Here is a 17,180-nt window from a genome sequence, read left to right as displayed (position 1 = left end):
AACCAGGACGGTTTGGCCCCAGCATTGTGGGTAAAGCGCTTTATGGTCCGAGTTTCAGAAGCTGCTCTTTCCTAAATGGAGCCAGCACTTGAGCGGGGATTTTGCCGTCAGGGGCTGTGCCGTTCCTGGGCTTCTTGAGCTGTGTTATTTCCTGCCGTGAGCCGTGAGCCGTGAGCCGTGCCGCCCTCTCCGGCAGCACCAGCGCCGTGGCCGAGGGCGATGGCGCCGCGCAGTGGGACCCGCTCTTCTAACTGTGGCCGTGGCCGGGTCACGCTCAGCCAGATCCACTGTGACTGGCCTTACCTGCTTACTCAGCATCCGAGACTGCTGCAGGCTTTCAGGTTTTTCAGCTGTCGCGCTGTCGCTGCTTTTGCGAACTTGCATGCGCACATCCCGTGTGTTTCACACCTCCATGCAAAGCTGCAAACGGTGTGCACAGCTCGCCGTCAGTCATCCGTCTGGCACAGGTGTTAGGGCTAGACTTTCCAGACTCGGCGATATTAAGAGCAGTGGTACAGGGCCCTGTGGTAACCCGCTGCGTGACTTCGACAGCCCAATCCAGCGGTTCGTTGGCGGGACGCGGTGGGTGCTGGCCGAGCTAGGGTTTGCGGCCAGTGCCGCCGCTCCGGGAGCTGCCGGGGAGCGAGTGGCCGCGGCACCGCGGTTCGTGTTCACACTCACTGCGACTGTGCACCAGAACCCCCGGGGGTGCTCTGGGGCTGCTGCGCTGGAAACAGCTACAGCGGTTTTAGTGAATAAAGCAGGGCCAGAGCACGGGCTGAGCGGCGTGGCCGTGCAGGGTGGTGGCGCTGGTGGGGCTGGTGGCACTGGTGGGGCTGGTGGCACTGGTGGCACTGATGGCGCTGGTGGCACTGGTGACGCTGGTGCGACTGGTGGGGCTGGTGACGCTGGTGGCACTGGTGGCACTGGTGGCACTGGTGCGACTGGTGGCACTGGTGGGGCTGGTGGCACTGGTGCGACTGGTGGCACTGGTGGCACTGGTGGGGCTGGGGACCAGGGAGACGTGTGGCGTGAGCCCCCGTCTGCTGCTGGGCTGTGGGGCCGGGGGCAGCTCTCGCCTGTTCTGTTGGCCCTGCGGGGCCAGCTCGTGGTGGTTGTGCCCCTGGGGTTGTTCTGCACCAGATCATCTTCCAGGGTTTAGTAGAGTGTTTTGAAGTTTGCAGGCAGAAGGACCATTGCAGAGAGAAAGCGCCGCCCGTCAGGGACTCTGTGTTGTACTTTGTCCTGCAGGCTTGTTGTCCCAGATCCAGGATGTATCATTTTGAACAAAAGGGGCCTTTGTTGCATTCACCGTGTGTTCCGGAGCCGCTGTCCCCCTGTTCTTCCTGGGGTGACACCTGCATAGCTGCAGGCCAGTCCCAGGTCACAATGCTGCGTTATTTCGGGGGCTGAAACGTGCGGCGCAGTCTGCGGTGACACCCGGTACTGCTGCTGTTCGGTGCTGTGTTGCTGGGCAGTGAGGGACAGGCCACACTCCCTGGCCACAAGCTCACGGTTTGGGGACCCGTTCACAGTGCCCCCTCTCATGTCCTTCTCCAATGCCCGTGGTGGATCTCAGCTGTTCGGGTCGGTGCTGGAGCCCTTGGCGGTGACATCTTCTGCTCTGAGCACTGAGAGATGAGGACGGTCCAGCAGGTCCCGTTTCCACCTGCCGCGGCCATCTCTGTCACCAAACCTCGGCTTTGCATCGTCTTACCAGAGGCTGAAGCTTCTGATCCTGAAGGTGTTTGCAGCACCAGGCTGGGGTCCAGTCGGGTCCCTCTGAAGGTCACGGGAGCTCTGGGCGCCCCTGCCCGAGGCCACCGCACCTGCAAGAACTGGATCCCATCAGAGCTGCTGGAGGCAGAACATCCCTGGTGGCAGGTGACAGCGTGGCAGACGAAACATCCCTGGTGGCGGGTGACAGCGTGGCAGACAGAACATCCCTGGTGGCGGGTGACAGCGTGGCCTTCCCCGTCTGCCCGAGGCGCCACCACAAGCGGCTCTGCCCGGGCTGTGACTCAGCTGCTCCTTTTTTAAGAAATACAGATGCGGGGTAAGTGGGAATCAATTACACCTCCCACACAAAGAACCCCCTTGATTTGGCATCTGGCGCAGACACATCTTCCTTCACGGGCATCAAAACTGGAAATTAATTTGAGTTCCAGGGAAATGTCGGTTCCGAGTGCTCTTCCTCAGCAGGGCCTCTGCTCGGCCGTGTCACACGTCCCTGCCGCGGGGACCGAGCAGCGGCGGTGCCAGCGCGTCCCTTCCCGTATGTCCCTGGGCCGTGCTGGCGGAGCTGGGCTGTGCTCGGGGACCTGTCCCCGCGGATGGACGGAGCTGGTCCCACCGGTTCCCTGTCCCTCCCTGGACACCCTGGTCCTGACTGATGTGCAGGGACATGTGTGCATGTGTGGTGGAGAAGCGCTGGTGTAACCGCTGAGTACCTGTGGCTCGGGCTGGGTACCCGTCACAACCCTCACCCCGCTGCCCGTCTCCCGGGCACAGGCTGTGACCAGGCAGGTGCCCGAGGGGCCTCTGGGCCGCGGGTGCCGGAGCAGCTCCCTGCGCTCTGGGCCATCTGAAGACAGGTCTGTGCAACGCGGCAGGGGGCAAAACATCTGAGCTGCTTCGGGGCTCACGCAACAAGTTGTACTTGTGTCGGGCTGAGGAGCACGTCTCCTGTGTGTTCTTCCTTATCGTGCTTTATCCAAACAATAATGCATAAAATAAAATGAGGGTAAGGGAAAAAAAGAAAAATGATTTCCTATACGAAGCAGGGCACCGCTGTTTCCAGATCTCTCATCTCTCCGGAGACGCGCGCTGACGCGCTCGCGGTGCCTCCTCGTCCCCTCTGCCGCTTGGGCCGCGTCTCCAGCAGGTCCAGCCCCCTCGCTGGGGTCTGTCCTGGAGAAACAGCCGTGGCACCGTGAATTCGGGTAGGAAACTCCTCAGCACTGAGTGTCTTACGACGTTACAGAAGAGAAAACATCGGTATTCCCAAACTGCCAGCCCTTCAGGAAGAAATCTCTTGCTGTGTGCCACGCAGGTCAGCACTTGTCTTTGGTCAGTCTCTGATCAATAACGGTTTTAGTGAAAGAGCAATTACAGAAGACCTGGGTCTGAGTGGCACACAAAGGGCTGTGGGGCATTGGAACAGGCTGCCCAGGGCAGTGCTGGAGTCACCAGCCCTGGAGGGCTGGACAGACGGACATGAGGTTCTCAGGACACGGGGCAGGGACAGGGCTGGGTTGTGGTTGGACTCCATGAGCTTGAGGGTCCAACCACAACAATTCTGTGACTCGATGGTTCCCGCTCCCCTGAGCGCCTCCTGCTCCCCGTGTCACAGCACCGGCCGCCGCTCCTCTCAGCGGCACGAGGAGAGACCGGGAGCTGCGGACCAGCCAGGGGACGGTGCTCGGCACGCTCTGCCAGTGCGCTGGGACCTGGTGCAAAGTTGCTGTCTTCTGTGGATCTGAGACGTGTCCCATGTCCTCCCGCACCAAGGGCTCCTGCAGTTTGGGTTGGGAGGTGCTGGGCGACCTGGCACACGCGGCGAGCGACGTCTGCCTGCCTCCCTCCCGCCGGGAGAGTCTGCCCCGCGCCTGGCAGCGTGGCCTGTGCTTCTGTGCAAGGCCCCGTTCTTCGGCCTCGTTTTAATCCCTGAGCAGTTCCAAGCAGTCTGAGCACCTTCTGGACTCAACTGTAGCCGTCTCCCAGCCGCTGCTCTGTGATTGAGGGACTATGTGGGCAGAACGAGTGGATAGCGTTTGGCCAAATTATTAATTCACCACTGAGAAAGAGCTGGGAAGTGTCTTACGGTCACCGTCACCAAGGCAGGAAATCACTGCTGGGTTCCACAGGATCTGCGTGGATGTGTCCATCAGGAAACTCTGGTCTCCCAAGGGCAAGGACAGACAGGGTGATGATCAGTGGGCGTTAGTCCAGGCCAGCCACAGCGTCAGCCTAACAGAGCTCAGACTAATGGTGGTTGTGTTTGGGATAGAAATACGGGTGTCTTTGTGCCAACTCTTGAAACAAACCTACAAGATTTGGGATATTTAGCTTGACAAAGGCACTTTGAGGACCCTCATTGCCGGTTTCTTGGAGGTGTAGTGAGCTACAGTCTGTGGCAGAGGGGTGTGCGGGAAGGGTGCCAGGGGCTGGAAACCTGCTAAATGCACAGAGGAGAAGGGAAAAGGAGCCGAGAAGGCTGTTCTGAGCTGTTCTTGGGTGAGCTGGCCAAGAGGTGGCATCGTTTTCCTGAGGGGGAAAGGCTGATGTGATTCCAGGAGTTAGCTGTGGGCTTCTGATTAATAAAATAATGAAAGTGGTAACATCTTAAGCAAATAATCTGCAGCAGAAGCCCTCTGCGTTGCTAAGCTGTAGATCTGTATGTCTCTGCTGGCGTGTGCACACACCGATCCTGCTGTTGGTGCATGGGATGGTGCCACAGGTTGTGTCCGTGCGGCGCGGCGTGTCCAGAGAGCAGCACCGCGGGACGGTGAGCGCTGCAGAACCGGCCCCGCGTTCCGGCTGCCCGGCAAAGCGTGTGGGCCTGGCTGCCCCAGGGGTCCGGGCTCCCGCCGCGGTGCCGGGGCGGCCGGAGCGGGGCTGGCGGCAGCAGCTGCCCCAGGCGCTGCCGCAGGGACCGTCCTCCTGCCTCCCCACAAACCGGCCGCCTGCGCCCGCCAGGCTCCGCAGACGCCTTGTCCAAACTCCTGAGGACTCTGATCTTGCCGGATAGGCAGGATTAGAGGCAGGATTTTCAGAAATCCCGTTATCCTCTTTGTCAAGCGATGAAGCTATGGTTTTGTCTTTGCAGCAGGGCGCTCAGATCTGATGGAGCGACTCAGTGATAAAACCGCTTTCAGCTGTCAGGGGGATCACAGAATCACAGAACCCCAGGATGTCAGGGGTTGAAGGGCCCTGGAAAGCTCATCCAGTGCAATCCCCCCATGGAGCAGGAACACCCAGATGAGGTTACACAGGAAGGTGTCCAGGCGGGTTGGAATGTCTGCACAGAAGGAGACTCCACAACCCCCTGGGCAGCCTGGGCCAGGCTCTGCCACCCTCACCCCAAACAAGTTGCTTCTTGTATTTAAGTGGAACCTCCTGTGTTGCAGTTTGAGGGTGGAGAGGCACAAATCCAGCTGCCTCTGTGGAGGTTCTCTGGCTGGGATGCACACAGAGCGCTTTGAAGAGTCAATCGATAGCTGGATCATACAAAGGGAGACAAAACCTTTTAATTAATTGTCTTGCTTGGGTTTCCAGTTCTGCTCCATCTGCTCCACACACGTTTGTGAGGCGGGAGCCGCAGCCAGGAGGAGGTGGTTGTACTTGGGGACGCGGTTGTACTCGGCAACGTGGTTGTACTCAGGGAGGTGATTATACTCTGGGAGGTGATTGTACTTGGAGAGACGGTTGTACTCGGGGAGGTGGTTGTACTCAGGTGGGGTGGTTGTACTCGGGGAGGTGGTTGTACTCAGGGAGGTGGCTCAACACCCAGAATAATCCCTACAATAAAGTGGGGTCACTGCCCAGAGGGGACGGTCACTGCTCAGAGAGGACAGTCGTTGCTCAGAGGGGACGGTCACTGCTTGGGGAGGACCGTCACTGCTTGGAAGGGACAGTCTCTGCTCAGAGGGGACGATCACTGTGGGTGCCCAATGCCTCCCCTGGCCCCACAGCTCCCAGGGGGTGCGCGATACCCTCAGCACCAGAGCTCCCGGCTCACACGGGTGCTCAGCCCTGGGCTAACGAGCTGAGCGCTGACAGCTCTGTGAGCGCTGGCAGCTCTGTGAGCGCCGGCCTGGCAGCGGCGGAGGGGCAGGGAGTGACGCTGTCCTCCCCCCTTGTCCCCAGCAGTGTGAACCTGCCACTAATTGGCTCTCGTTAGCAGGTGACTGTGCTCTTTCATTTAGTTGTGCAGAGATGATCTGACACCAGGAGTTTCTCAGCAGACTGAGCAAGCGAGACGAGCTGTGCTGTGGGAGCTGGAAGGAGTAAAATGGTTCTGTGCCAGAGCAGTCGGCCCCAGAGCGTCTGCCTGGTGCCCCGGCCGGGGACACGGGGACGGGGCTGTGTCCTCTGCCCTGGGGCTGCAGGGAGCCCCAGCGGTCAGGCAGAACGCTCTCGGTGTCAGAAACACGTCCTGGATTTTGGACAGAACCTGCATCTTTTGGCCATTATCTCAGTCTGGCCCAGGAAATACTCTCAGCAGAGCATCTCTGAAGATTTCTCCCATTTCTGGGTTGAAGATTGCTCCCAAACAGCTAATTGACAACCAAGGGAATTCTCCTTGACCCCAAATACATGAATGAGTCCCCCCTCAGTGTCCTCTTGTCCAGCTCCAGAGCCCCAGCTCCCTCAGCCTTTCCTCACACGGGAGATGCTCCACTCCCTCCAGCATCTTGGTGGCTGCGCTGGACTCTCTCCAGCAGTTCCCTGTCCTGCTGGAACTGAGGGGCCACAACTGGACACAATATTCCAGGTGTGGTCTCCCCAGAGCAGAGCAGAGGGGCAGAAGAACCTCTCTGACCTACTGACCACCCCCTTCTAACCCACCCCAGGTACCATTGGCTTCCTGGCCACAAGGGCCCAGCTGATGAGCCAGCAACGTGCCCTGGCCGCAGAGAAGGTGTGTGGTGTCCTGGGCTGCGTCCACAGAGCAGCTCCCGCAGGCTGAGGCTGCTCCTGCCCCTCTGCTCAGCACCGCAGAGCTGGGACCAGTGCTGGGCTCCCAGTACCCGAGCGAGGTGGCCAGTGGGAGTCCGGCGAAGGGCCATGGAGGTGAAGGGCTGGAGCATCTCTCCTGAGGGCACGGGCTGAGGGAGCTGGGGCTGCCAGGCCTGGAGGAGCCTCAGAGGGATCCTGTCAGCGTGTATCAGTCCCTGCAGGGGGGTGCTGAGCTCTCTCAGGGCAGAGCCAGGCTGTGCCGGCAGTGCCAGGGACCGGGCCAGAGCCACGGGCACCAGCCGGAACAGGGAGGTTCTGCTGGCTGTCAGGGATGACCAGACACAGGTTGCCCGGGGCGGGGGTGGGGTCTCCATCCCTGGAGGTGTCCACAAGGCCGGACGCGGTCCTGGGTGTCCGCTGTAGGAGTCCCTGCCGAGCCGGGGCTGACGGGCGGCCAGAGGTCCCTGCCGGGCGCCGTTCGTGGTGATCCCGCAAATCCGGGCGACGCTGAGGAGCCACGGAGCTGCTCTTTTCCTGCTGGAGCTGAAACCGTTTCCATCAAACCCAGTCTATTTCTGTATCTGTCAGCCACACTTGTAGTAAGAATTCGAAACTCCAGAACAGCAAACGCGTTTCTTCCAGAGGACACGTAGTAAGTGCCACCACGCTCGAGAAGCAGGCTTGGGCTGCCAGTCAAATTCTAGCAGCAGCAGGTTCTAAGGACCTGGTGGAGTTGATCTTCCTGCTTGTGTGGTGGCAACATCTCTCTGACCCGAACACCAAAGAGCAGCTCATGGAGAGGTCCCTGCAGCCCCTGCTGCTGGACAGACGGACGGACCCGCAGGACGCACTGCTGGGTGCAGGCGCCCCCAGGAAGGTTCCTACAGAGGAACCGTCTGCGGGGGCGGAGCTGGACGGGTGAGACACGGACGTTCTCAACCGTTTCTTCATGGCTGGAGTGGAAGGCAACTGCAGAGACACCTCATTACAAAACCCGAACAACGTGCCTTCGGGAGCGGTGCCTTGTGAACCGGCACAGCGCAACAGTCACACGGGTGGTGGGAAAGGCGAACAGGTGAACTGCAAAGCTGCCAAATGTTTCATTCCTGAAGGCTTCAGTTTATAGCACATTTTAAAACCGGAGGAAGCAAAAGCCTCTCTATCCTAAAGCAACAAAAAATCTGATATTCAGCTCTCAAGGAGGAAAAAAGTCTGTAACTGATACTTTTGTGATAATGGGTAAGACACTGTAGCACGTTCTCGCCTCCCAGACACGCAGGATGTGGTGGGACAAACGCAGAGTTACTCCCCCAGCTCCGGCACAGCCTCCTTGGCTGGCCCAGCCCATCTGCAGCCCCGTGGCCCATCGGGGCGCTCTCCAAGCCCAGCGTGCGTGGCCGTGGCAAGGACATGGGCATGGGCAGGACTGCCCAGAGGGAGGAGGAGCAGGAGGGCTGTGTGAACCTGAAACCAGAGTCCTTCAGCCACAACTCACCTGACAAAACGTGATGCTCTTCTGATCAGCCCCTTGAGCGCACATGAAATTAAACAGCCGTCCTGGGTACCTGGGACTGCTCGATGTGTCTGACGTGACTGTGGGGACTGCTGGATCTGTTCAGTCACTCGGGGTGGTTTGAACCAGGGAGGTCAGTTCCCTCAGGAATTGCTGTGGCTGTTTGTGTCCATGACAAGCGTCTGCTCCTCCAACCCGGACCCAACACCGGTTCTGCTGGAGACACCTCTCAGGTGTCAGGTCTCTGTCACCGTGTCCAGGCACTAATGCGTGTGGACACTTCTGAGGGCTACAATGTCTGTAAGAAGCATGAGATGTGGAGTCACACGTCAAGTCCACCGTTGGGGCCCCCAACATGAGAAGGACGTGGACTGGTTGGAACAAGTCCACAGGAGCCCCAGGAATGACCCGAGGCTGGAACAGCTCTGCTGGGGACAGGTGAGAGAGCTGGGCTGTTCAGCTGGAGAACAGAAGCTCCAGGAGACCTTAGTGCAGCCACTGGTACCAAAGGCTTACAAGAAGGCTGGAGAGGGACGTTTTACAAGGGCAGGGAGTGACAGGACGAGAGGCAATGGCTTTAAAGGGAAAGAGGGCGATTCGGCTCCGGGCTAAGGAAGAAGTTGCTCCCCTGGGGGCGGTCGGCCCTGGCCCAGGCTGCCCAGCGCAGCTGTGGGTGCCCCGTCCCTGCAGTGCTCAGCGCCGGGCTGGACGGGCTCTGAGCAGCTGGGGCTGCTGGAAGGTGTCCCTGCCCGTGTGGGGGTGCGACCGGATGAGCTGTGAGGTCCCTTCCAACCCAGACCAGCCTGCGATTCATTCTGTGGTTCCATCTCAAGTAGTTATTTTCAACAGGCAGAGCGAGTGTGAGGCCTCAGCAATTGAGACAACGGCGCGCCGGAGCGTGCCGGTGGGTTTCCACTCTGACGGGTAAGCTCACAGCAGCCGTGCTCGAGTGCCCCTTGAGCTGCCAGAGACCCAAGCTGTGAGCAGCAGGACACTGGATGGACAAAACCATCTGGAGAACGCTGTATGGAGCACACTGTCTGAAGGACACCGCATGGAGGACACTGTGTGGAGGATGCCATATGGAGAATACCATTTGGAGAACATCATATGGAGAACACCATCTGGAGGACACAGTATGGAGGAACACTGTATGGAGAACACCACATGGAGTTCACTGTATGGCAGAACACCGTATGCTGGAACACAGTATGGAGCACACTGTGTGGAGGACCCTGTGTGGAGGACACCATGTTGAGGACACCACGTGGAGGACACCGTATGGAGGACGCCATGTGAAAGACACCATATGGCGAATACCGTATGGAGAACATCGTATGGAGAACACCACACTGTGTGGTGGAACACCGTATGGAGAATATCGTGTGGTGGACACTGTGTGGAGGATACAGTCTGGAGGACACCATCTGGATGACAGCCTATGGAGGACAGCGTGTGGAGGATACTGTATGGAGGATGCCGTATGGGGGACACCATGTGGAGGACAGTATGTGGAGGACAGTGTGTAGAGGATGCCGTATGGAGGACAGCGTATGAAGGACACTGTATGGAGGACAGCGTGTGGAGGATACTGTATGGAGGGTGTTGTATGGAGGACACCATATGGAGGACAGTATGTGGAGGATACCATATGGAGGACACGGTATGGAGGACACGGTGTGGAGGACACTGTATGGAGGACAGCGTGTGGAGGCTGCTCGGGCTCCTCCTGGCTCTGGGCAGTTGGTGGCTGCAGGGGCAGCGCGTGACGTGTGGACGAGTCCCCCCTCTGCTCTCCGGGCTCCGGGGACCAGCCGTGTCCCGCTGAACACCCCCTGCTGGCTCATGGACCCCCCGCTGTTCCGCAGCCGCTGCGCTGGAGTCTGCCGTGCGGTTCGGGTGGACGAGTTCCAGAGAAACGGTCGCCGTGAGGGGAAGGCCCCAGGGCCGCGATCTCTGTGCACGAAGGCTGCTCCTCCTGCGCGGGGCTGTCCGTCGGGGCTGTCCCCTCGGCACTGCCGTCTGAGGGGTGTCCTCTGGCAGCCCGGCCACAGCGCCCGTCCCGCGCCTCTCGGAGAGAAGGAGGTGGCATCCTGATCACACACTGGGGACACTGAGCAGCTCCTTAGCTGCTCAATAAACACTGCCGCGGTGGTGTTTGTTTTATTTGTCATATACACGGCGTCCTGGCTGCTGTTCAGGAGTGAGCTATGGATCCAGCAGCGATTAGCTACAGCTTAACCGGGCGTACGGAGGATGGGACCCGCTCCGAGGGCCTCAAGGTGCCTTGTGGCGCGGGGTGATAAAGGAGGTGAAGGAACACGTCGTCAGTGCGTGTGTTCATGACGCTCCGCTCTTGCCTGGCAGGAAACAGAAACCCCATTCTGGGCAGTTTGTCTCACCTTTTCCAGTTGGGAATATAGGTAGAAGTGTTCCTAGAGCAGAGCCTGAACCTGGAGCAGCTGCACCATTCACACGGGTCTCTGTCAAGTGGGCATTGACATGAAATATGATTAAACTAATTAACATCATCTAATTGAAATCGAGCCTTCCAAAAGAGCCCAAACAAAACTGGTGGTATTCTTTGGAATGATTACAAACCTCATTATAAACGTGCCTCTGATATAATAGAGGTAGGCTTCTCAGACATTTTGACTTAATAACTCCTTAACGATTAAAAAACGAGTGTGCTCCAGAATCAATACGGCAGTACGAGCCGGATCGCGAGGCACATGATGGATGCTCCCCTGTGCAGCTGCTCCAGCGGAGCCACCGAGACCGTGGGCGCTGTTTGGATCTCCACGTCCCTTGCGCAAGGACCGGCTCCTGGTCCGGCAGCAGCATTGTCAGCCGTGACGTGAGAGACGATGGCATCTTGTTGTGAGGAAGTGCACGGGAGCTGGTGCAGAAAGCTGCTGCAATCCGGCTGGAGGGTGCCGGCGCACACTCTGCGGTGGAGCCGCGAATTCTACGGCGGAGCCGGGTGTTCGATGGTGGAGCCAGGGGTTCTGTGGTGGAGCCAGGCATTCAATGGTGGAGCCAGGGGTTCTGTGGTGGAGCCAGGCATTCAATGGTGGAGCTGGGGGTTCTGTGGTGGAGCCAGGCGTTCGATGGTGGAGCCGGGGGTTCTGTGGTGGAGCCAGGCATTCAGTGGTGGAGCCAGGCATTCAGTGGTGGAGCTGGGAGTTCTGTGGTGGAGCCAGGCATTTGATGGTGGAGCCAGGGGTTCTGTGGTGGAGCCAGGTGTTCAATGGTGGAGCTAGGCATTCGATGGTGGAGCTGGGGGTTCTGTGGTGGAGCCAGGCATTTAATGTGGAGCCAGGGGTTCTGTGGTGGAGCCAGGCGTTCGATGGTGGAGCTGGGGGTTCTGTGGTGGAGCCAGGCGTTCGATGGTGGAGCCAGGGGTTCTGTGGTGGAGCCAGGCATTCGATGGTGGAGCCAGGCATTCAATGGTGGAGCCAGGGGTTCTGTGGTGGAGCCAGGCATTCAGTGGTGGAGCCAGGCATTCAATGGTGGAGCCAGGGGTTCTGTGGTGGAGCCAGGTGTTCGATGGTGGAGCTGGGGGTTCTGTGGTGGAGCCAGGCATTCAGTGGTGGAGCCAGGCATTCAATGGTGGAGCTGGGAGCTCTGTGGTGGAGCCAGGCATTCAATGGTGGAGCTAGGAGCTCTGTGGTGGAGCCAGGTGTTCAATGGTGGAGCTGGGCGTTCTGTGGTAGAGCAAGGTGTTCGATGGTGGAGCTGGGGGTTCTGTGGTGGAGCCAGACATTCAATGGTGGAGCTGGGAGTTCCTCAGTGGGGCCAGGGGTTCTGCGATAGAGCCGGGGGTTCCTCAGTGGAGCCGGGGGTTCCGCGGTGGATCCAGGACTTCCATGGTGGAACCTGGGGTTCTGTGGTGGATCCAGGACTTCCATGGTGGAGCCAGGGGTTCCATGTTGGCGCTGTGGGTTCCTCAGTGGAGCCAGGGGTTCTGTGGTGAAGCCGGAGGTTCCTTGGTGGAGCTGCGGTTTCTGTGGTGGCTGAGGCAGCGGCACGTTGGCCGCACGGCTGAGAACAGCAGTGGTGGCACAGCAAGAGGAAGGGGGGATTTGCAGTCAGTACTTTGGAGAAGCAACATGGCAGGAGGGGGATCCCGCTCTGCACATGCAGGCCTGTGTGGGACTCGCTGCAGCCGGTGGTGCTGGAGGTCTCACAGCCCTGCACGCAGCGATCCCACTGTGCACCGGCCACCCCGCTCGTGTGCTGCCACCGTGCACCGGCCACCCTGCTCGTGTGCCGCCACCGTGCACCGGCTGCCTCACTCGTGTGCTGCCACTGTGCACCGGCTGCCCCACTCATGTGCCGCCACCGTGCACCGGCCACCCCACTCATGTGCCGCCACCGGCGCCGGCCCGTGGGCTGAGCGTCCCCAGGCCAGCACAGCCGCGGGGCTGCAGCCGCTGCACTGAGCAGATGTTGCTGCGAGCTGCCTGCAATACCTACACGTTCTGCATGCTGCTCGTGACTGCTCCTGAAGGCATGAAGGGAAGAGATTTGAGATCTGAGCTGGTCTTTAATATCTCTGCATTGACTAAAAATGATACCAGAGTGACATTTAGAAGCATTATAAGGAAAGGGTAGCTATTTATTTCTTATTAAGTGATTTTTCCCTTGAGGGACTGTGAGTGAGCGCAGCACGGCGGCGGCAGGCTGGGGCTGGGGCTGGCGGGGTCCCGCACGTCCCCGGGGTGGCAGTGCCTTCTGCTGAAGCCTGCGGATGGCAGTTTGTGGAGAGAGTTCGGGCCGAGGCTGATGCCAAGCTGGGCAGCCGTGCCCGTTGTGCCGGTTGTTTCGGCGTTGGGTCTCGTTCCCAGCGTCCCGCTGGTTTCCATGCGGTGGGTGTCTGCTCCGTGGCGGTGCCGGAGCTCCTGGGGACGCTCAGAGTGTCCCAGGCAGAGGGACACGGTCCTGTCCCCCAGCCCTGCTCTAGGTCACAGCCATTGCTGGGGGGGCGCACGCGGCGGCTTTTCCTGCCACAGCGGCCGCTCCGTCCACCCGCAGGGTCCCCAGCAGCTCCAGCAGCAGGGGGCCTGGGGGGGACACCCTGCCGCACCGCCGCCCCCTGCCCCCCATGGTCGTGGAAACACGGCCTCACAGACCCGGGGGTCTCGGGGGGGGATGTGCACACCCAAGGGGCTGCGAGTGCAGATCGGGGAGCTGCAGGCTCGGAGTGGGGGGCTGCCAGCAGGGCGCTGCAGGGGCCGCAGGAGGGACCAGCCCCGAGCCCCCGGGTGCAGGGCTGCGTACGGGGTCTGCGGGGGGGCTGCAGTGCGCGGCGGGTCGGGGACAGAGGGCTCCCCCGGCACTGCCTCCGTGCAGAGGACGCTGCTGCCACCGCCCCGCCCGGGCACCGCTCCCCGCCCCGGGAGCAGCCCGCACATCCCCCGCCCCCGAACTGCTGCTCCCCCTGCTCCCCGCCACTGCCCCCCAGACCCGTCCCCCGCACCCTGCTGCACCGGGCATTGCCCCCCCGGACTGTCCCTCCCGCACACGGCCCCCCAGCCTGCCCCCCTACGCTGCTCCTCGGGGAAACCCCCCCAGGCTGCCCACCCGCCGGTCCTGCCCCTGCAACCTGTGCCGGTCCTGTCCCTCCAACCTGCCCCGGTCCTGTCCCTCCAACCTGTCCCGGTCCTGTCCCTGCAACCTGCCCCGGTCCTGCCCCTGCAACCTGTCCCGGTCCTGTCCCTCCAACCTGTCCCGGTCCTGCCCCTGCAACCTGTCCCGGTCCTGTCCCTCCAACCTGCCCCGGTCCTGTCCCTGCAACCTGTCCCGGTCCTGCCCCTGCAACCTGTCCCGGTCCTGTCCCTCCAACCTGCCCCGGTCCTGTCCCTGCAACCTGTCCCGGCCCTGCCCCTGCAACCTGCCCCGGTCCTGCCCCTGCACCCTGTCCCGCCACTGCCCCTGCAACCTGTCCCGGCACTGCCACCGCCCGGCCCGGAGTCGCCCCCGGCACAGCGCCCATAGCCCCCGCTCTCTGGCACTGATCCCCCCGGACCCCCAGCACAGCGCCCATAGCCCTCGCTCTCTGGCACCGCTCCCCCGATCCCCAATCCCCGCTCTCTGGCACCGCTCCCCCGATCCCCCAGCCCCGCTCTCTGGCACCGCTCCCCCGATCCCCCAGCCCCGCTCTCTGGCACCGCTCCCCCGATCCCCAATCCCCGCTCTCTGGCACCGCTCCCCCGATCCCCCATCCCCGCTCTCTGGCACCGCTCCCCCGATCCCCCAGCCCCTCTCCCCGGCCGGGCAGCGCGGCGGCGGCGGCCGCCAGAGGGCGGTTCGGTGCGCGGCTCCGGCCCCGGCCCCGCGGCGGCGGAGGGTCGGGGCGGCGGCGGCGGCGGCGGGGGCGGCGGCCGGGGGCGGGAGGCGGCCGGGCCGGCGCCGTCCCCGCCCGCAGGGGGAGGAGCCGCCGGCGGCGGCAGCTGCCCCGGGCCATGGTGCGCCGGAGGGAGCGGAGCGCCGCGCGGGGCGGGCGGCGCCGCGCCATGGAGCCGGCGGCGGGCGGCGGCCCCCCAGCCGCAGCCGGTGCCCGTGCCCGCGCCCGGGCGGCGCCGCGGCGGCCGGGGCTGCGCTGAGCCCCGCGCCGGCCCCGCCATGGCGCAGCCCGCGGGCCGCGGCGGGCCGAGCCGCGAGCTGCCGGGCATCAGCACCGTAACCTACGTCTTCGTTTACAGCCCCGGCGGCCCGGCGGGGCCCCCCGGGCCCGGCTCCGAGCCCGCGCCGCACGCCGCGCCCGCCCCGCTGCGCGGGCCCAAGCGGAAGCTGTACAGCGCCGTGCCCGGCCGCAAGTTCATCGTGGTGAAGAGCTACGCGCCGCAGGGCGAGGGCGAGATCCAGCTCAACCGGGGCGAAGCCGTCAAGGGTGAGTGGGGCCGGCGGGCGGGGCCGGGGGCGGGCGGGGGGCCGGGGGTGGCGCCCGGCGGCTCCGGGCTCGGCTCCGGGCTCTGCTCCGGGTGTCCCGTGAGCTGCTCCAGCGCGGGGGTCGCGCTCTGGCCACGGGCTGCGGCTGGTAGCGCTGGCTGTCTCGTCTGCGGCCGTGGGGTCCCGAGCCTGGCTGCAGGGCCCCTGCCGAGCCCTGGGTCCCGGGTCAGACCCTGGGTGCACAGTCAGGCCCTGGGGCTGTAGGGCCGTGGGGTGTGGGTGAGGCCTTGGGTGCCTGGTCAGTCCCCGGTGTGGGACCATGGCTCCTCAGTGTGGCCCTGGGGCTCTGGTCCTGCAGTCGGGCCCTGGCTCATTGGTCCCATCCTGTGGGGCAGGGCAATGGGCGCCATACTCTGCTGGGACCACCGGGAGGATCAGATGCCTCTCAACCCTCTTCTCCCCAGCCTGGGGTTGACAGTGCGCCCTGTGAGCTGCCCCTGCCTCACGCCGTGCCGTGGGCCATCTGCAAGGCTCCCAGTGTCCACCCCTCTCTTGCTGGGCGCTGGTGGCACGGGCTGAGAGCGGCGCGGGGACGGCGGGCATGGAAGCTCTTCCTAACGAGAGCTCGGAGCCGTGGCGATGCAGAGAGAGAGGCTTAGAGCGATGATGGTGTTGCCTGCTCTGCTGGGCAGACTTCTTGGAAGACATGTAAACCCTGCGGTAGGTTGTAAGTCAGCTGCCAGCAGACGGGGATGAGAAAAGGCTTCCTCTGCAAGTGGGCTAATTCCATAGGTTTTCATAGAAAGTTTAAGGATCTTCTTTTCATCTTCCTGCCTCCACTTTCCTTGCTGATGCCTCTTGCAATGCGGGCGGGAGCAGCCGCTGATCTGACTAGTTGCGTTAGCTGTAATGTGGATCTGAGCTCCAGAGTGGGAGCTGGGGCTTGCTGTTTATGCTGTGAGTTGCTGCCTCAGAAGCACAGCAGAGCCCTGTGCGGTGGGTGCTGGCACCCCCTCGGAGGCGGCAGTCCAAGCAGACCCACTGTTGCTCTCGCTGACGCATTTTTGTAGCTGCGAAGTGCCTGTGCCGTGGCTGCCGCGCCAGCTGGTTGGGCTCCCTGCAGGGCCCTTGGAGCTCACGGGTGTCGTGTGGGGCTGCGTGCTCCGTTGTCGCGGGGTGGAGGTGTTTCTGTCCAGGAGGCCGGAAGGCACCAGCAGACGGACAAGGCTTTTGGGTCAGAAGTGCTTTTCCCGTCTCTTGTCTTCACCCACTTACCCCGTGTTTTCTGTCACACCCCCTGTGTCTCTTCGTGCATTTGTAGTAAGTAGGTGGTCCTGATGCCATTCCTCGGTAATTGCAACAGAACCATTAAATCCTGCGTTCACCGGTAACTGTCTGCGTATCTTCATGTGATCTCCAGAGGGAAAGTGAGTTGTGGGGAGGACGAGCGGATCAGGACAGGCAGTGGCTCCCGGCGCTGGGGACACTCTGGGCTGGTTCCTTCGTGCGTGGCCGAGAGGGCATGAGAAGAGTTAACAGAGCATCGCTTCAGTGACTCGCTTATGAAATATCTCCACGCAGCGCAGATGGGCAGCGCTCCCTTATTTACCGCTTTTGAGGTGCTGCTTAATTTTTGCAAGGACAGGAATATTGACAGTCATTGGATGGGGCACCCTGGCGTTGCAGACAGGTGGAGTGATGGGGTAAACGGAACCCAGCGCCTGAGCGGAACCGCTGCGGCCGGTGCTTTGTCATGTTTGGTGACTTGTGGCTCCTTTGGAACCGGGGGGAACTTCAGCTGGTGGGAAGAACCTTTTGCAGCCAGCTGGCGGGAAGCAGGAGCTGGTGTGAGCGGAGGTCCCTGGCTGAGGTGCGGCTGGGCTGCAGAGGCGACGGGGTGTGTGGTTTGGAGCTGCTGTGCCAGGGGCAGCAATGGGGGGTGATGGGGTGTGTGGTTTGGAGCTGCTGGGCCAGGGGCAGCAATAGGAGGTGATGGGGTGTGTGGTTTGGAGCTGCTGTGCCAGGGGCAGCAATGGGGGGTGATGGGGTGTGTGGTTTGGAGCTGCTGTGCCAGGGGCAGCAATGGGGGGTG

General features: G+C 61.9%; 1 protein-coding gene across 11 annotated transcripts in view; it reads left to right on the top strand.

The window, feature by feature from the left end:
* SHANK3 (SH3 and multiple ankyrin repeat domains 3) overlaps nucleotides 1-17,180 on the top strand; it is a 370,798-nt gene that overhangs the window by 153,300 nt on the left and 200,318 nt on the right. For all 11 annotated transcript variants that reach the window (XR_010469752.1, XM_065049482.1, XM_065049478.1 and 8 more), the window contains exon 13: nucleotides 14,902-15,089. Coding sequence is in view for 10 of the 11 variants with exons in the window: in XM_065049482.1 (XP_064905554.1) it covers nucleotides 14,902-15,089 (188 nt within the window). In the remaining variant the exon portion in view is untranslated. The remainder of the gene's footprint in view (nucleotides 1-14,901; nucleotides 15,090-17,180) is intronic.

This window comes from Columba livia, chromosome 1 (assembly GCF_036013475.1).
Source record: "Columba livia isolate bColLiv1 breed racing homer chromosome 1, bColLiv1.pat.W.v2, whole genome shotgun sequence".
Lineage (NCBI taxonomy): Eukaryota > Metazoa > Chordata > Aves > Columbiformes > Columbidae > Columba > Columba livia.
The sequence above is the reverse complement of the archived record's forward strand: the minus strand, read 5'-3'. Positions and strand labels throughout refer to the sequence as shown.